The 20,949-nt window shown below is 35.9% G+C and overlaps 1 protein-coding gene across 4 annotated transcripts in view; it reads left to right on the top strand.

Annotated features, from left to right (window-relative positions):
• Positions 1–18,555, top strand: part of CNPY1 (canopy FGF signaling regulator 1) — a 169,334-nt gene extending 150,779 nt beyond the window's left edge. For 2 of the 4 annotated variants that reach the window (XM_069084505.1, XM_069084495.1), the window contains 3 exons: positions 11,246–11,449; positions 13,240–13,336; positions 17,270–18,555. In XM_069084505.1, the coding sequence (XP_068940606.1) occupies positions 11,306–11,449; positions 13,240–13,336; positions 17,270–17,310 (282 nt within the window). In that variant the 5' untranslated portion in view covers positions 11,246–11,305 and the 3' untranslated portion in view covers positions 17,311–18,555. Of the gene's footprint in view, positions 1–10,139; positions 10,626–10,770; positions 10,939–11,245; positions 11,450–13,239; positions 13,337–17,269 lie in introns of those variants that run through there. The other 2 variants (XM_069084496.1, XM_069084500.1) reach the window with 2 other exon arrangements.
• The last annotated feature ends 2,394 nt before the right edge of the window (positions 18,556–20,949 follow it).

Genomic DNA, 20,949 nt, shown 5'->3' with positions numbered 1-20,949 from the left:
TCTCTGTCTCTCTCTGTGTCTCTCTCTCTCTGTCTCTGTCTCTCTGTCTCTGTCTCTCTGTCTCTCTCTCTCTCTCACACACACACATCCAATCTGTTGCCAAGGCCTGTCAGTTTTACGTTTGCAGCATCTCTCAAATATGCGCCCCCTCTTTCCTCTGAAGCTTCCACCACTCTAGTGCCCTTATCACTTCACACCAGTATTATTGCAATAACCTGTTGGTGAGTCTGTCTGCCTCAAGTCTCTCCCCACTCCAATCCATTATCCATTTAGGCAATGAAGTGATGTTCTTTCACTTTAGTTCAGGTCTGACTATGTCATCTTCCTCCTCAAACCTACTGAATAAACCTCAGTGACTCCTCCCTCTTTCCTCTAAGAACAAATACAAAATATTGTTTGGGTTCAAAGCCCTTCATAACGTCACCTCTCCTACTTTCCCTGTCTTCTTATACTTTACTCCCTGACACGGACTCTTCAATCCAGTGACATTGGCCTCCTGGCTGTTCCATGAACAAGACACTCCATGTCTCAGCTCCAGGCATTCTCTCTGATTGTCCCCCATGCCTGGAATCCTCTCCCTCCTCCACTCTGCCTATTAGTTTCCCTGGCTTCCTTTAAGTCTCACCTAAAATCCTATCTTCTCTAGGAACCTTTTCCCAACCTCTCTAAATTCTAGTACTTTCCCTCTCTTAGTATTTCCTATTTATCCTATAAGGGGCTCATTTGTACATATCTGTTTGCCTACTGTTTATCCCATTAGATTGCAAGTTCCTTGAGGATGGGGACCAGTTTTTGCCCCTTCTTGTATCCCCAGCTCTTAGCAAAATGTCAATAAATGTTTATTTAATCAATGAATGACTTTAGAAATTAGGAAATGGAGGCACAGAGAGATTATAGAATTACATGAGCATAGATCTAGAGCTGGACAGATCCTTAGAGTCCCCAGGGTTTAACTCCCTTGTTTTTCAGAGGAAAAAAATTAGACACAGAAATGTTCAGTTACTTGTCCAAGACCACATGGTTATTAAGTGACAGAACTAAGATTGAACCCAAGGCACTCTGCTGTCAAATATGGTGTTCTTTCCACAACACTGAGCTTCTCTCTAGTGTCCATTTTCTTATTAACCAGTTGCATGATCTTAATGACTATTCCTTAAACTTCTTTAACTAGGATTTAGATCTTGAGTCTGAATCCTATCTCAGACACTAGCCCTGTCACTTCCCTCTTTCAGCCTCAGCTTCCTTATCTGTAAAATGGGGATAATGATAAAGGCTACTTCAGGGGGTTGTTGTGAGGATCAAATGAGAGAATTTAAGCTTTGCAAACCTCAAAGTGCATAGGTTCCCAAAGTGGATTAACGGGCCCCCTGGGGGATGCTGGAATGATGAGGGGGGGGGCAGTAATAACCTTGGGTGCAGGGGGTAGTGGAAGCATAAGGAAAGAAGAGAAGAAAAATTTGAAAAACCATTGGTACATGTTTCATATGTTGCGTAACACAGTTAAAGTTGTAGGATTACATTATTTTCCAAATAAACACACAAAATGCTAGTTATAGCCAATCAATGGTCAAGTCCACCTACAGGTCTTAAGAACAAGTATTGGTAGGCAAGTGTGTTTCATATTGTCAGGAAATCCAGCATGCAACGACAGACATATGTGCCTGTAATGACATGTTGTAGCAGCAAGCACCCCAGAGTCCCCAGGGTGGCTGCCAACACAGGTTCTTAGATCTGCTTTGCTAAAGGAAAGCAACTCAAAATTGGTTAACTAGCTTACTTTAATCAGTCAAATATATATATTGTTTACCTAGTTCAGGGGAAAAAGGTCAGCACCCCGAACTTCAGAGTATACAGACAGAATTATCAAGACAGAGAAACAGATCAAGTAGACAGGTTTCCAAACTGTCCAACCATTACACCCATACCAAATCAACAACTGGGTTTTTCAAAGCCAGGGGGCTCTCAACAATGGCTTCCCAGAGTCTCATCTGATCAAATTACCCAACACTTCTCAAAGTGAGCCCCAAAACAAAGCCTCACATCAGGAATTATATAGCCTTCTCCTAGGTCAGAGAATGTAACCACCCTCTTGACCCACTGCCCAATCAGACAGCATCAAGGTGTGGGCATTCCTGAAAACCAAGCCTCCTGCCACAGGCTTCATGTGACCACATTCAGCCTATTAGGAGGCAGAGTATATTTTCAAATCAAAGAAGGTTCTCAGAGTCTTTTAAGCCTATCAAAGGGCCTAGGGGCAGGGAAGATCTTTAAATTTGCATTTCCATTACACATTTTTACTATATGATACCATATTATTACATGATGCTATATAACAACATCGAAATTTCAATGAAGAAAAAATAACCCATGAATTTACAATAAATTATTAAATGTAAGATGTGTTATTTTAAAAATATATACAGTTTTTGAAATGATGCAAATTTCATTTGATGCAATGAAATGATGCAAAAAAACATTAAAGAGTTAAAGAAAGTAGATTTCCATGGGGTCACTGGGTAATATTTTTTAAAAGGAGGCAGTAGGCCAGATAAGTTTGGGAACCTCTGTGCTACACAAATGTATTGTAAATCCTTATTACATAGGGATAACGAATATCTTCCCTATCTATCTTTTTTTTTTCTTTTAAAGCAATCGGGGTTAAGTAACTTGCTCAAGGTTACACGGCCAGTTGTTTCTGGGTGTGGTGCTGAGTATCTGAGCCCGGATTTGATCCAGGTCATCCCGACACTGGAGCCGGTGTTCTTACTCGCTGAGCCACCTGGCCGCCCCTAAGCAATTGGGGTTAAGTAACTTGCTCAAGGTTACATGGCCAGGTGTTTCTGGGTGGGTGCTAAGTGTCTGAGCCCAGGATTTGATCTCCAGGTCATCCCAACACTGGAGCTGGTGCTCTTACTCGCTGTGCTACCTGGCTGCCCCTTCCCTATCTGTCTTACAGGTGATCACTTGAGACTTGAATGGGAAAATCTGACCTGGGCAATGTTCTTGGACTCCTGTTCTAGAATCCTTCATTCTTTACCTACCCAATCCTGTGTCTTGAAAAAACTTAACTAACTTTTATTGTTAAAGCACATGAGGTGGAAAGAGAAGATAATGAAAATAATTTTTTAATGACAGTACCAGAATTTCACAGCTGGGTTACAAGCCACAAGAGAAAATAAAGTCTGGTTACCTTACTATCACTCTTTTAAAAAAGGGTGGGGGGAGGTATTACCCAGCTTGCTCAGCCATCTTATTCTCCAAATTTGACTCTAGATGGCTTTTGGATCTTAAAAAAAAAAAAAAAAACATTTGCAAAGGCTGAAGGTTTGTCCCCAGCAAAGATTTTCAAAGCAAGGCACCATCAGCTTCCTTGGAACTAAGTCAGGCCTTAGAAAGGATGGGAATGAGGGGAGTGTCATCCCATTTCATTTCTGGAAGCCCCTAACTCCTCCTATTACCATTAAAGGAGTTTCTTTGTTGTTATTGTTCAATCATTTCAGTCATGTCTGACCCTATGTAACACCATTTGACGTCTTCTTAGCAAAGATATTGGAGTGGTTTGCTGGCCATGTCCAACTCATTTTACAGTTGAGGAAACTGGGGCAAACAGGGTTAAGTGACTTGACCAGGATCACACAGCTAATGTCTGCAACTGGATTTGAATTTATGAAAATGATTCATCCTAATTCCAGGCCCAGTGCTCTATCCACTGCAGCGCCACCTAGCTGCCCAAAGGACCTCTTAGGCATAGTAAAATGGTTTCATTTTAGTTCCTTTTTTCCCTTCTAAAATGAAATGGAAACTACAAGGGAGGTGAAAAGACACTGGACCGTGTTTGCTCCTTGGCTTTGCCACTTGCTGGATGTGTGACCTTGATCCAATCATTTTAACCTCTCTGCCTCATTTTCTTCATCAGGAAAATAAGGCTAATCATATTCTCACTAATAATCATAATCTACAACTGTATAACTCCTTAAGGGCTGCAAAACACTTGCCCCATAACAATCCTGTAAAGGTAGGGAGTGCAAGTGTTTCCCCCTAATTTCTTAGATGACATAGGTAAGGCACGCAGTAGTGACTTGCCCAGAATTGCATAACTAGCAGTGACAATTAGGACAACTTCCCAAGTTTGTTATGTGGGTTAAATAACATATAGCCACTTTTAAATATATGAGTGGTATATATACCAACATATCTTAAAGTCATATTTAAATATACAGGTAATGTATTATTATCTCAGCTTTTTTTCCCCCTAAGTACTGGGACAAATTCTCCTGGGGCTGTTTGTTTCTCTCATCACAATCCTACCTTGAGACTTGCCAAATTTAATGAGAACTTTACTGGTTCCTTAGAGCTAAACAGTATATCTTGTAGGTCATGTGCCAGTGAGTTCTAGTTAAGCATTAGAGCAACTTTAGAATAAATGCCCCTTTGAGCTCTTTGGTTTGGAGGATTGAAAACTCTGCTTTTACTTTTCTGGTAAGTGAGAAGGAAGGTCTGTGACTTAGTAGACAGAGCACCGACTTTGAATGAGCAAGCCTCCTAACTTCTCATATTTACTAACTGGAAGTTCCTTCACTTGTCTGGGCCTCAGTTTTCTCATCTTGAAAATGAGGTACCAACCTTCCACTGTTGTTGGGAGGTTCGTTTGGGATAATCTATATGAAGGGTTTTGCAGAACTTTGTGTCCTTCTTATTTCAGCTTTAGTTAGTACCATCTTGGGTGACCCTTGACAATGACCTCCAATGTTGTGGAGATCTATGCACAATAGGGATCTTAGACAACAGAAAGCAAACAAGGGTTTCTTCAGATGTGGCCCTAGTAACCTGGGGAGGTTGGGAATATCATGCAACTATGTCAGGAATCTTCCTTCTTTCCTTACCTCTCTTTACTTTTCCAAGCCAACACCTGAAGCCAACAGTGAGCTCTTCTCCCAGTGGTTCATGGGAGAAAGACAGCAAGCTGTGGGACAGAGTGGGCCAAGGGTAGAGATGGGGTGTGATATTTGCAGCTTGCTTAGTTGGTGTTGAGACCAGGCTGGAAAGGGGTAGAATCCAGGGCACCTGGAGCTACACATCATTTCTCGTGAATAAAGAATGGGTAAGGTTGAGCAGAATGTCAGGAAACCTTTCATCCCTCCTCCTTTCAACTGTCTCTGGCCTCAGCCCTCAAGCCATACAAAGTTTTCTGGCTTGCTTGTCAGCTATGTGACCAGCTGGCTCACATGCATAAATGTGCATGGAGATCTGGCAGGACCTGGAGTGTGTGCGTGTGTGCGCGTGTATGATTCCACATCTGTGCTGATGAAGCAACACTTTCTCATCTGATCCTCCAATGTACTTGTCCATCTTCTTCCCGACCCCCTAATGTTTTCACAGAGACTCTTCCTGGTTGCCATATGTACAGATGACAGTGCTGGGGAATGCCAGGGAAGTCTCCAAGAATGCGACTTTTTACTCTTTCTGTTTTGGAAGGTGGCCTGCAAGGGTGGTTGTCTCAGCATGATATTCTCATAACCACCAGTTAGTCCACAGTTGCTCCATGGGCCAGAGGATGGGGAGGACACACCAGCTCTCTCTGAAGCACAAATTGTGAAATATGCTCAGAGATGAAGCCATGCATACCCCATCCTATTCAAACCAAATGAAAAAATAAAGCTGTACCCATCACTGACTAGCATATATCATACCTCTTACCAGGTGGGCCTAGCTCCAAGGGAGGCGCTATGTTTTTTTTATCTGACATAGAATAATGGAAGAGATCCCTGTAGTACTAACTGTATTTCTAAGATCATGTGTAATATATATGTTTATATACACATACACATGTATACATGTGTATATATGTATGTATGTTGTCAATTGAGGCTCTTGCCCTTTCTGGCCCTCTTGCCTTTATTGATTGCACAGTAATTTTACTTAAAAAAAAAAACTCACTTGTATCCTAATCTGGTCCTCTGGTGCATGTGGGCTAGAGGGCAAAAGCTCAAGAAAGTTCCATGTAAATGGACCCAAAGTCCAAGACAATAGTAGTTCTTAGGTTGGGAATGAGCAGTGTCTTTCCTGGGGGTAGAATTGATTTATTTGATTTTACTTGAATTCTCTGTTATGCAACTATGGATTTTGCTTTTTGGTTTTGTTTTGTTTTGAAGATGGAGGATTTTGAAAACACAAAAACCAAATTTGTATCTTATAACAAGTGACAGATAATGGTCTTTTTAAAAAAAAATTTCTGGAAGCTGGCAGTTGCTAGATGTTCTCCATTTTCTAATATTCTATAGGGTGATTTATAATAATTCATTAGTTTATTTTGCTCAATTTATGGTTTGTCACTATTAGGCAAAGTAAGAATTAAAGGATGAGAAATATGACTGAGATTTAGTTATTAAATTTGCAGGATGTGGGTGGCTGAATTTTCTTTTTTTTTTTTTTTGAATTTTCAAAAGTAGTGTTGGTCTTGTTTTGGCAGTCTAAACAGCTGAGGCATGTACCTAACTAATTTATTGGTATCCCATTGCCACTTAGCAACAGAAGTGGGAAATGCTTAGAAAGCACTTGGTTTGAAATGAATTTGTAGAAATGAGTCATCTTACAGTTGCCCAAGTCCTCTCTTGGCTTTGGGATGAGTGATATTTATAAACTTGTCATGGTATTTGTGTTGAATCACTTCACCAAAATCAGAAATCCTGCCCCCAAATTCCATTTATGAAAGCAACTAATTTTCCTTTTAACAGAGAATCTATGATGAAAAAGATGGATTGAGCAATTCTGCTCTATCTGGTACACTGTTTGGCTTTGCTCTCTAAACATATGCTGCCTAAAACCTCTTTTATTGATTAAGTCCAGATGGGCTTCAATTTCTCTGTTCCCCAGTAAACAGAAATTTTACCAACCTTTATTATTCCTCATTGAAATTCACTCCTTTAGAAGATTTCTAATTATATTGCCTAATAAAACTAAACCTTAGATGCTATTTGCATATTATATGAAGAAATCTCATACAACAAACTCATAGCAGCTCAATTAACATAATAGCTAATTATATATCTCATCAGCCTTGCGAGAGTTTCAGAATTCATGTTTCCTCTGCTGTAGCCTAGAGCAAAGGAGGGCTTTGAATTTTCCCTTCTAAATATTGACTTTTAACTAATATCAGAAACGATTTCAATGTTTTTAAGGATGAAAAGCTAGTGATTAAACTGCACACAACATTTTCTTCAATGCAATTAAAATTTCTACATTGACTAACTCTTGGCAATAGTATCAGATCAGTTCTAAGTAGCCAAATAGTGCAAATAGCAGCCTATTATCCCAAAGATGAAAGTGTGGAACTCTAAAAATGAGTTGAAATCTATTTCAGTTTAGCAGATTGGGCCTGGAATAGCCAGCTCTCCCACAATGACAGTTCCCACCTATTATTGTGCCCTGGAACATAATTGTATTCCTGGTGATGCTTGTGATAGCTATCAACCAAGAAATTTACTACAAGATTAACAGAGACATAGTAATGAACAAACATGGGAAGCATCCTATAATTGCCTGTTATTAAAGTGTTGTCATAGCGGTCTCTAATAAATTCACTGGCTGTAGTTTTCTGCAGGCTAAAAGCATAGATGAAAGTTGCCAAGACTTCTCTCAATTTTAAAGTTGGGATCGAAAGATGCTTCTCATTTTGATTATCATTTAACTTGGACAGGCTCAGCAGCATGACTATAAATAGATACAAAATTGTATTTTTTTAAAGCTACCAATTATATGAATGGAGTTGGAGATTTCACTTGAAAAGTTAGAACACAAGATTAACTTTCATCTTGGATATACTATAATTGCAATGAATGTTAGACCAGAGCTCAGTTTTGGATTTAGATCATGTAATACATAGGTGCCTATATAAAAGCAACAGCAGATAAGAAAATGTTGTGCTGGGTAAAATGGCTTTCTCCCATCACAATGATGGCTGCCTTCTTCATTCATATTTTAATGAGTTTAGTATCTCTGAGACGGTCTTTTAGGGGTGGAGGCCCATGTCTCCGGTAAGATTACAATAGGAGTTGCTTTATTGACAAGTACTATTCAAAATCTTCACAGTATAGAAAGAAAGACTTAGTCTTATTCCACTTGTCCAATACTTATTACTCTCTTAGTATCAAAACACTTTTCAAGAAAAAAAAAAGGCTTAATTATTCAGTGAACATTGTTTAAATTTACTCAGGACAGTTCAGGAAAATACAATTCTTGGAACTCCGTTATACAAGTTCCCCTAAGTATATCTCCTCAGAGCTGAAAGGCATGGACTATGGGCATTATTATCTATATTTCCAAATTCAGTGCTATTGACAATATAAAATGAAAGCATTTATGCAATTGATCAAACCAAAGGAAGTCATCTAGTGGGTTTTTTCTTTCTTAGTTTCATCTAGCACTGAATAATTATGTTAACTTCTCTTAAGGAGAAATTGGGCAGGAAGGCCTTTGTGAATCATTTCTATGAGGTTCTGTAGCACCAACTAAATACACTAAAGACAGTTTGCTGCTTTAAGAATTCTCACATTAAGCCTTAGTTAATATATCATAGTGGAACCTGTTAAAGATAATGTATTTTTTTTAAACCATGTAATATCCTGTTTTATTTAAAGATCCAGGTATCATGTTTGGAAACTGTTGTTATATGGGGGGGGGGTGAGGAGAGGTGTCCTTTGATAAATAATTGTGCAGATAAATAAAACTCTTCTAGAAACAACTTATACTGACTTCCATGTATACCACTGGAATGTGTATGTGTGCATTTTCACACGTTTTTCATAGCTTCCAGGTTAATCAATCTAATAACTAAGTAGGTATTTAAGTTGGTTTGTTTGGGGAAAAAAATACTGCTTCTATTCAGCATCAAAATGTTTATAGTGGTTAGTAATGTTACTCTGAGATAATGTCTAAGTTTCTAGGAGATCTCTTTCAAAAGTCTTATACTTGTCAACCATGTGATGTCATCCTATATATTTTCCCAAAGTTACTGCATTAGCTTTTCTGATTGGGTGTGAGGAGAAGAGGGGGAGAGAAGTGGTGGGGGAGGGGGGGGGAGGAGAGAGATTTCTTGAAAAGCATTTGGATTTTAAAAAGAGTGGAATCTGCCTTCAGAACTTAAAAATAAAATAAAATACTGTCTTGCTGGCAACCAGACAGTGAATGCTTAAGTATACTTAAAATATATCCACCAGGAAAATCCTTCTGTTGATAGACTCCCTTGGTCAACTAATTCAACTATTCAGCTCTGCATTTATAGCTTCTTCCTAGTGATAAACATACCATGTTTTAATCATTAGCTATTGTAATATGATTATTTAAACTACATTTCTACCTTACCTATAAATTCTATTTTATTTGTAAATTTATGTATAATTTTTATCTTAATATGTCTCATGTATAATAGGCCCTTAATATGCCATTTCTTGAAACCAAATTGAAATTAACATACATAACATTTTACCTGTTGTGTGTGCATTGTTTTCCCAAAGATAAAACTAAAGCATCCCCTGTGGTTGGAGTGTGTATTTTAAAAACAACTTGCTTTAGCTACTTGTACTATACATTGGTACTTATTTTCTTCACCCCAAACAATTCACATGAGTTTTTAGAATTTTTTAATATTCCAGAGAATAAACCAAGTTTCCTGGCAGATTCTTATTTTTAAAACTAAATTTCTACAAGATTAAATGCATAGCCCTGCAGTGTGTTTCTAAACCAAAAAACTAAAGTCAAGTTTTGGAGCCCGAGGGCCTGCAAGTTGTGCATATGTGCTGGAAGAATATAGGGGGAGGAGGATAGTTCATCAGCAATGTTTGCCTTTTTGCATTCTTTTCCAGAGTTTCACTTTTTTTTTTAAAGGGTAGATTCCATCTTGAGACTGGGGTTGGATGGGGGTAGGAGTGTGAATCATAATAGAACCTAGTTTTTAAAACACACACGCACACACACACACACACACACACAACACACACCACAAACAAAAACTTGGCTTCAATTTTAATTCTCGAGCTTTTATTTATCTGATTTGTGGCCAGATGGTGGTGAAGCAAGGAAACCTTTGTGTAAATGGGGAGCACATGTGAAAGTGCTTCTGTAATGTAATCATTGAGACCGGAAGGGTTCATACTGTGTCTGAAAAGAGACAATAGAGCCTGGATATATCAACATTGCAGAAATCGAGTTCATTTGTGATTCAGCGCCTTTCACTATGGTTGTCATGAAAACTTCCTACTTTGATCAGCAGAGGGTGGAGAGAGGAAAAAAAAAATCTTCTAAAGGCCGAAGGATGCGGCACTGTTGTTTACTGTGCACTTGGCTTCAGTTCACGCCCCCTTCCGGAAGGAGCAACAGGGACCAGAGCATCGTGCACCTTGACCTGTCTAGACTGGAGAGAAGTTTTTTTGTCCCGGTTACCAAGGGCGAGGGGTGCTCTTTGACCCTTAGAGCACTAGCTGTTGAGACCCTCACTAAGTATGTAGGTAGTGTCTAAATGTTTCTGCTGAATTCTTGCTGAATTCTGAAGGGAAAGGAACGGACAAAGACATGGACCAGCTGTTCTAAAATAAAGCTGAAATAGTAGAACCTTGGAGAAGTTAAATTGCGTAAGCCATTATTTTTCTTTTCTTTCTCCCCCTCCCTTTCCAACCCCAACCCCAACCCCTCTTGCAAAACCTCTTGGGAAGGATTAAACAGCTGCATCAGAGCTGATCAACAGCTAGCTAGCTGCAAGGCAGGACCAAGGGAGAGCTCAGACTATGGGTCTTCTTAGAGCATTCTGCTTAAGCTAAAACAGCAAAGAATTTGTAACAAGTAAACTCTTGTCATAGAGAAACAAAATATCAGTAGGAGTTTGTGGGCTTAGTGGTGTAGTTGACTTATTGTGTGCTGTGATGTACAAATAATATACATAAATAGGTATGAATATACATATAAATATATACTGGGGTTTTTTTTTTCATTGAATGTAGAGATTTCTGTGAGCTTTCAAATGTGTGCTGGGAGGGTTTTTTTTTTTTTTTTAAGAAAAATGCCACATAAGCAAGAGCTAACCTTGTAAATTATGTATGTAATTTTTGTTAGTAGCTAAGTAGACTGGGAGGTTAATGCCTGGTTGTGTGCGGAGTTTATGTACGTCAGTTTCCACATGCAATCTGACTTCCAAAGGTCTCTTGAGTAATATTAAAATTAAGAAATCCTTTCCCCTCCCTTTTTTTAATGATAGATTCCCTTAGCCCAGTCAGAGGCATTCTTAACAGAAGTTTTGGAGACCATATGTGAGAGAATGAATGACTACAAACTTGAAGAAGATTCTGAAACCAATGCGAGGACATTCAAGAGATTTGCTCCAAGGAAAGGGGACAAAATATACAAAGAATTTAAACGATTCTATTTTTATTCTGATGCTTACAGACCTTTGAAATTTGCGGTAAGCAATCCTCTTAAGAGTCCAGGTTGGGCTTTCCATGGAAATAGTGCCGGTTCATGCTTTTTAATGATGAATCTCAAGACACTTTGCAGTCTTGTAGTGAGTCTCTAATAACACTAAGCTGAAATGCCAGAGATTGCGTTTATAACATTAAAAAGTCCTCAGCCACTCGTAGACTTAATTTGTCATTCTATTGCCTTTGCAAAGTAGTATAGTGATTCACTTTGAAACATGCCTTATGAGAAACCCAAGGGGAATTTCAGGTAGTATGCTAACTAAAAGTATTATTCACAGATTAGTTTGGACTTTCCCCCCAAATCGAAAGTACTCAAAATTGTTTGATTCATTTGGAGGAATGATTCCAGGCACTGGTTGTTGTCAACACAGTCTCCTTACAGATTTTCACATAAGAAATCAGGGCCTATTCTACCTCAGTTAAAATCTAAATTAATGCTAAGGTCATTTTCAAATATTTATATCCAAATTATATGTGGAAGAGTATGGGGTATTATTAATTTTACCCAAGGTCTTGCAGAATAAAGAAAAATTTCTACTGAATTAATTCAAATATTCTGGTGTAGAATTCAGTTAAACAAAGGTCTAAGTACTATAGTTGGCTTTATGCCAATTTTATCTTCCAATAATATTTCTTTTACAAGAATGCCACCCTTTCTGGTTTACAAAAATATGCCTTGAAAAATATATACTAATATGTTTCTCTGGCCTTAACACTGTTGAAACAAAGTGATGGAGAAGTCAGATTGAAATGTTTATTTGGTTGTCTCACTGGCAAAACTCTCAGATTTGCTGAAACCCTGAAATGAAGGTGTGTGGGTACCCTTGACTTAATTTTAATTAGAAAGTACAGGTAATACTTCAGTTCTAAAAGTAGTCTGGGAGTGTGAATAGAAATGAATGGTTTTGTGTTTCACATTATAAAATAAACTTATTTGTAATTAATTTTTAAATCATTTTTCCAAAATTCCATTATTTCTTGTTTTTTTAAACAGTAAACAGGAAATTTTGAGTAAGATTATAGAAAGCTTTAGTGAAACACATTCCCAATCCCTGGGAGTGGAGACAAAAAAAAAATGTGCTTTCTGGACTTCAGAGATACTGCAGGCTAGCCAAATGCATAAGGCAAGTGTGAGCCCCCTCTCTCCCTGTTATGAAATGTCAGGGTTCTCCCCACTTCCCCAGTGGCGAAATTACAGTTAGCTTTAAAAAACAAAAGGGGGGGGGTGAAAAGAAACTTTCATAAGTAGCTGTCAAACATGGTATCCACTGTGAAACTGAAGATGCATTTGTTTGTATTGGTAAGGGATTGTAATTGTCTTCATATTATAGAACACCACAAAGTGGATTATTACGTTAAATTTGAGGAAGCATTTTGACCAAAAAGCTACTTTTTAAAAAACACAGTGGGTTTTTTAAAGGAAAAGTTGTAATTATAAATTACTAGTTTCAGATCCTTTAATGAATTATAAATTTAAAGATGAGAAACAAAATTAAATAATGACATAAACTCTTTTCCCTCTCCCTACCTAAATCCTATAGTTATACCATCATAAAAAATGATATTATTAACATTCTTGGGAGGGTGCTAACCCAGTACAATGATATACTAGGCTGAAAAGCGTAGCACCGGAAAAAAAAAAAGATTCTCTTGATAATATGGGTTTATAGCTTTGTCTAATAATTTTACTAGGTCTTTTCCAACAAGGAGTTCTGTGTGTGTATATATCTATATTGTATATGTGTACACATGTGTTTTTATTATGTTTTTACAGTGTGAAACTATAATAGAAGAATATGAAGATGAAATATTCTCACTTATCGCCCAGGAGGCAGACCATCTCGCTGACAAGTTGTGCAGTGAAAAATCAGGTACTGTGTCTGATGTAACATGTGCTCTCTCTCTCTCTCTCTCTCTCTCTCTCTCAACCTTATTTCCGGGTGGGATTTTTTTTTCAAACCTATTCTACTACTATGGTGCAACAAACTGATTTTGAGACCTCTACTGTACTTAAATCAAGAATGCCACCATGCGAGACTGAAAAAGCAAACAAAACAAAATCCAAACCCAGAAAGCTGTTAAAGTATCTCAACACAGCTTGCTTATGTCACATTTTTTTAACCACACTTTTGTTTTCACTAGGCTCTTTAACACTCAAATTATCACCTAGCACCTTCTCTTTTAGTGTTAGCCAGAAATCTCAGGCATGATTTTTTTCCCTTTTTTTTAGAAACTGGTTTCCATTCAGGAAAAGAGAATTCTCTGTGCTGTCTTCCAGTTGTTGAAGATTTATGACGTTAGTGCTAGCCAGTACTGCATCAGTAATGAGATGTAACCCGAAACTATTAAGAACTTTGAAAGTTTTTTTTGTTGTTTGTTTGCTAGTGAGAACCTTTTTGTATGGGTGTCTTTTTTTATTTTAAGGAAATCTGCTTCAAAACATTTTTGCTTGAACGAAAGTTCCTGAAACACATACTCAAAACAGTTCTTGAAACATATGTATTTTTTTCTGAAAGCAGAAAAAAACCCCAAATATCTAATTTCCTATATAGAAAGTTGATAACCATATCTATTTTATGGGTTTTGTAATATGTATAGTGTGCGTATATATAATATGTATGCAAAACAACAGTATATAATTTTAATTCCTTTCTATACTTCCATAAGAATATTGTCTAAGTTGGACCTTCTTTTTTTGGAAAGTTTTTTTTTCATTAACTACAATGATAGAATATGCATGAAGACATTAATGATTTTAAATCAATGGCTGCAATAGCAGTATGCCCCCACTGGAAGTTCAAAATAGCATTTAACAGACTATTCATGCTAAAATTTGATGAACCAGAAGCAGAAGAGCCAAAAAGTGGTAAACAGATGGTCCATTTATATAATTTTCCTCCAATATGGGTTACAAATATTTGTCTACTAAAGCATAAACCTTATGATCTAATATCATAATAAAATAGACCAGAAGTTTCAACTTGCTGGATATTTCAGGATTTTTTTCCCCATGCAAACAGCTTGATTGCTTTCTTTCAGAATCCAGTTGGAAGTGGGGGTTGAGGGGAGGGGAGTGATGAAGTCAAAACTATTTGGCAATTTAGAATTTTTATGACTACTTTGAGATGAGTTATGTAGTGACAGCAGAAATTACTATCAATAACTTTGTGCCACAATCTTTGCTAATGATAGATGGCTTTTTTTTTTAAGAAAAGTTTTCCAGAGAGTTCAAAGACCTATTAATCCAGGAATGAACAAAATATTCATGAATGATTTGTGTGCACGCTTGTTTGCCTGTACTTTTCTGCTTATTACAGTTTTTGTATTTTATATAACTTCATAATAATAATTCTTCTATATCTACACCCAGTCTTGTGATATAGAAGGGATTGGGAAAGTTTCATGGAATGTTGACAGCAACCCTCTAAACAGAAGGAATGGAGAGGAAAGAACCTCCTTTGAAGTTACTTTTATTGGGTTTAAAAATGTTCCATGATCTTTTTCTTTTCACATCATATGTGTCCACATATATGTAAATATATATTCATAGATACAACTGAAAGAATTAAATATAACTAAGAAAGTGACATTTTGATTAGTAAACTTCTGAAATAGCTATTTTAGAAGATTCGAATAAAAAGTATTCAGATAGACTATCCTTAATAGGCAATTGATAAAAAGTAGTTTATTCTAATAAGCATTTGCCATCCAAACATAACAATGACTATCTAGAAGTATGAGTACTAGAAAAGACACTGAAAATTAACCAATCAAAATTCAGGATCGCATACCAGTGCTATAGCTGCCAATATGCTTCTGGGTTTTTCTAGGTGTGTTTTTATATGAATATGAATGTTCTTGATAAGAATAAAGGCAGAATAAATTATAAATTATGCCTAAATGGAGATCATAATGCTCAAATAAAAGCTACCCCACCTTTTAAAGTGATTTAGGGTTAAGTATCTATGGTACACTATCAATGACATTTTTAAAAATTCACATTTTTTTGGTGGGGGGAGAGTAGGGTGAACACCTAAAAAACATAATAAAAACAAAGCACAGCAATGATGGGCATAACAGAAAATAATAGCTAATAGACTGTCTTCAACACTTTGGCTGATTTCAAAAATGGTCCTAGAACATAAGAAAAGTTTCCTCCTTTGAAAAAGTCTAACTACATTCAAATTGTTACCTAAAATTCTTATGACTTAATTAATCTGATGGATACTATGATTATAGCAATACGCTATTTTTTATAAAAGCATTTCATCAACTTCTTTTGTCATTATTGTATATTCTTAATGATGTAGTTTCCAAAATATGACTATATTCCAAACAGATCGTTACATAAACATGCATTTCCACATGTTCAAAGGTATGCCTTTATGTTTAGGAAACTGAATCAATCAACAAATATATATGTTTGAGCACCTACTATGTGTTTAGAGCCCTGTCCTAGGGGCTGCTAAAAATGTACGATCATTAGTCTTTTGAAGATTAATTATAGAAACACAAAGAAGGCGATTTCAAAAAATATTTGACATTAAATTAATAAAGTAGTAGTGACTTTGCAAATCTATAAGACTTTGAATTTTGACCTTCATCTAGAAGAGTGTTGGGAAAGTGGCTCATTTCACCAGATTTTTGGTAAACATAAACATCTGTCAGCAAAGATAAGGCTCATATGGAGCAATTATAATTACATCTCTTATTAATAAGGGAAAAGAGGAAATGAACCTTATGTCAACTTTGGGTCAGTAGTAGCATTTCTAGGAGATGTCTATAATAATTTTGTCATTGTTTTGAAATGTTGTTAAGGGCTTGTACTTGGATCTGCATTTGTTGTGGCTACTCTTCCAATCAACAGGAAAAGATATTCAATACAATTTAATCTTGGGCACGAGATAGAAGATTATGGCATCATTTCTCATTAGACAAATTTTTCCTAGCCAAAGAATAAGAATGAACTTACTGAATTTGCTTCATAAAATTACTGGTTGGGCGTAAAACCCTATGTTCTTGAAAAGATATTTTGCTGATCAGAAGTCAATAATTTGCAGGGTAGATGACCCTAAAACACAATCAAGGTGAAAGAGTCTCCTAATGTTTTCTGATTGATCCAAATAGGATAAAAAGTCATAAGTTAAAGCAGGCTGAGGTAGGGAACAAGCCCTAGTTCATCATAAATCCAAAAGGCTTGTGTTAGTATGCATTGTGTGTATATGTATACACACATTCTTAAAATGTGTACTTCAAATAATTCATCCTCTAGTTTTAAAACCTCACGTATAAAAAATAAAAGTACCATCACTTCTCCCCCCCCCCCCCCCCCCGGCTAAATGATCAGACAGATTTTTTTTTTTCAAGAACCAATTGAAAAGACAGGTCACAGAATGTAGCAGAGAACTCCAAGATGTATATTCAAGCATTTAAATGCACTTTGACATTCACTCCCTTCAACCTCCAGATAGTTCTGTCTTTAATATCCAACATAGGAAAGAACTTACTTTGCGTGCAAAGGCCAGATTTAAACTATTTAAACCTAAAATACAAGGCTGGAATTGTTGAACGGTAACAGTCAAAACATCATTGGCACCAACAGAATTCAAATAAAGAATGGATGTGGTACCTAGTTGTCCACACCCTCTTGGTCACTGCTGCTTTGATGAAATGATAAACATGGTACCTTTTAGTGTGGCAAGTGGTAAACTTATGTCAGGGAAGGTTTTGCTTAACCATACCTCCAGAACTATGTCCGGCTAACTGAGCATGGCAGTAATGTAATTTAACTTTTCTTTTTCCAGATCTTTGTGATGATGCTTCTACTAGTCACACTGAGCTTTAAGACGACCCGAGCTACTAGTTATAAGGAGAAGTAAGGTGACAATCTCTCCCCTCCCCCAAAGGTCAATGCCTATGTTCTCTGTCGCTACATGCCTTTCATCACCATAATCAGTACTCATGACTCTGCCTTAAGTGTGTGCTAAGTTCTTTGATGGTTAAAATTGAGCAAATTTTTTAAAATTAAAAACATAATGATGAACTCATTTGTCTGAATAGTTTCTGAAGGTAAAGTTATAGAATCCATTCATGTCGATTCTGTTGCTTTTGATGATGTGAGACTTGGTTGATAAATGCATTTTTCTTGGAGGGTTGTAGGAAGAATTCCTATAAACACAAACAAGGATTTAATAAGTTTTGGTGAATTATGCATTCTGAATAGATGCCTTTGTGGTTAGAGAAGAACTTTGCTCAACCAGCTGATTGGAAATGTGAAGTCAAGCAATAATTACTGGCAAGTAGTTTCTTAGCCTTTCTAGCTCAGGGCTAATATTTGGATTTTCATAAGGGATCGATTTCAATAACATAATTACCTTAAGTTTATAATCTTAAAAAAAGGATAGAAAAATCTGAAGTTAATCATTTTTGTTTAGAATCATAATGGGGTCTGGTTTCTACTCTCAGTTTTAAAATATCAAAATCTAAATTCAAATGACCTAAAAGAGTTTATTTCTTGATAATTACACAATATCCTCTTAAAAGATGCCATAAATAGAGGTGCTTTGTTTTACTGTTGAATATCTTGCTTAGGTAAAATTGTTATTACTAGCATACAGTGAAAATTATTTTTGAAACTAACTGTCCAGTACTTATTATTATTGTTGCTGTTGTTGATGGAAAGGGAAAAATAAGGCTTTGTTAGAGTGGAAGATATAACTTTCAAACATACTTAGCACAATGCCTTCAATTAAATGCAACAAATATTTATTACTCCTTGGCACATAGAAAATGCTTAATAAGTACCTTTTGAATGAATAATAAAAATTTAATTATTTGACTGTTATCTATTTCTACATAATTTCTATTCAATGGAATTCTACTTTATTCAACATCTGTTCATCTTCTTCACTCATTGATATCACTGAGAATGACTAGTCTATGCCAATAGAGCAGAGGGTAAAACTATTTGTCTGCATAAAAAGAAACTTCACATGTAACATACTTATTCAGAAAACACACATTTTTGGTCATGTAATTAGACTGCAGGCAAGAAAGCTTTTCAAGTTTAGGAAAATAAAGAGTTTTCATTCATGTCTATTGTTTTTTTTGTATGTGTATAGACACTGTGCCCACAAACAGACTTGTCAGTCTTAAGACAGTTTTAGTTTTTAAAATAGAGAGGTGCAAGTCTTATTTTAAAGCATTGACATATTTCTTATTTCTTCACAAATCATAAGTGAGTGTACCATAATTTGTCTGAACTCCTATACTTAGACTATAGTAGATATAAAATAAAAATAGGATTAATAAATAAATATCACCTTTATAGACTGAACTATAACTTGTCTTTTGTATCATAAATCCCTCTATCTTAAATCTATATGGAAACAATCAATTTACAATTTAATTAGTACTGTCATCAACATTGTGCTGACTTGGATATTTTTTTTTGGCGAATATTTTGGATAGGAATTTAAATGTGTAAGATAGTTTACCAATGAATTACCTTCATGGAAAGATGGTAAACATCAAAGAGTGCTTACTAGCCTTGTGTTTAAATATCATTTTAGCAAATGGTTTCTGGTCCACTCCAAAATTTCTGTTAAAAATATTAACCTGTTCCAAATCACAAAGCAGTTTCTGGAATACTACCCTGAATCTAACAATTCTTCAACCAGAATTTTTTCAAGCTGGAAAATTCTAATTTTTGTCCATGTGTTCACTAGATAGATTCAGGTTTCTCTTAGACTAATTAATGTCCTCCTTATACTGAAGTTGATGCTCCTGTTTTGAATGGAGATGATAAATATATTTTACTAACACAGCTACCACATATTGCTTTGTTAAGATTTTTTTTTCTATTTGCACATTGTTCTTGAATTTCCCAATGAAAGTGATTCAGTATCTTTCAAGGGTCTTGGCATCTTGGTGTCTCGCATAATTGGTATTGCTTATTTCTTTTCTATAAAAATTTCAAAGATCATTTTGGGTAATTTGTAAGGTTTTTAAAAAAGTTTTTGTTTAAACCATCACAATATCTGTAGCTGCTTAAATTGTTCATTAAAAAAAGGTTGTGCCATACAAAAACCAATGTGTTTCTTGTGAATCCAAGTTTCACTCTTCTTGGCCACTATGACATCTCTAGACTTTTGATAATAAATTATAATATAGAGTTGTAGAAGACCATCTTAACTGCCCTTATAACTACTTTTCTATTTCTTAATGGATGCATACTCACCAAAAACTGGGTTCTCAAGGTTGGAGGAAAATCAAGCAAAGGAAATGAGAAAAGAATCCAATTTTATTAAAATAAAAAAAGTTTTTATTTAAATAAAATTCAGGGAAATATGAGAGTAATGCACTTCTTATTAAGTGATGGAAGATAGAACTGTTTGGGGACATATAGTTTGAAATTGTACTTTTTATGATATGATTTGTTTTGGTCTCCATGGAAGCTTCATGTGAACCTCTTCTCATAAAATAAAGACCAAATTGGCTGAGATAAACTGATTATTTTTTGTTATGTGGATTACTGTTTGCTAAGAATAAGCCAAGAACACTGAATTCATTTCACTTAGGAGTAGAGAGTGGAATTGAGCCAAAATCCCAAACGGGAAAGATCAATACTTTATTTACTAAGACAACTCTCCTCCCCACCAAAAAAGGTCAATAACTGGTCATATTTTTTAATTCCTATTTCTCCGCTTAGGTTGACATTTATTGTGTCATATTGTGTATATATGCATATATTTTATATATGCATACATACTCATACACATATATGTATACAAACATAATAATACATGTGATAGTACTTAATTCAAATATAGTTTTAGAAGTTGCTTATTAATTTTCAAAGTTCCAGTTTATTATTATTGACCCTGAAAATAAGACATTAATTATTATGATATTGGAGGCTGTGTAGAATTTGTTGCAAAAAAAAGAGATCTAAGCCAGATTTGGTGACTTCAACTGCACAATACTTTTATTGGGTAGGCTCCTACATAGAGCTGTATCATATCTTTTTTCTGCTTTTTTTCTGTACATAATTAAGTTGTTAATTGTCATTCACTAGGTAATTGTGAAACCAATCACCCTTAGATTATTTGCTACAGAATGAGGAACTAAGTAATAGCTAGAAAACCATTTGCTAAAATGAAATTGGAGTACTAAGATGATAAAAAAAAACATTCCATATCCTTAGTTGGACCTAGAAAAGAAAGAATAAATGGTGTTGTCCTCTCTTGAAGCTTTAGTAATCTCCTCCTTCCCAATGCCCCCCACCAACAAAATTATACTTCTTTAAAAGGAAGAATTCACTGTGTTTTACATATTCTTCAAGTTTTTAATTGTGTGAAGGATAGGGTTGAATATATTTAGTGTCTTGTTGGTCTGTTTTCCATTTCCAGGATAGATAGATAGAAAGATAGATAGAAAGATAGATAGATAGATAGATAGATAGATAGATAGATAGATAGATAGA

Source organism: Petaurus breviceps, unplaced genomic scaffold (genome assembly GCF_028583685.1).
Source record: "Petaurus breviceps papuanus isolate PSGF00001 unplaced genomic scaffold, PetGlider_PUasm1.0 115, whole genome shotgun sequence".
NCBI classification, from domain to species: Eukaryota; Metazoa; Chordata; class Mammalia; order Diprotodontia; family Petauridae; genus Petaurus; species Petaurus breviceps.
The sequence above is the reverse complement of the archived record's forward strand: the minus strand, read 5'-3'. Positions and strand labels throughout refer to the sequence as shown.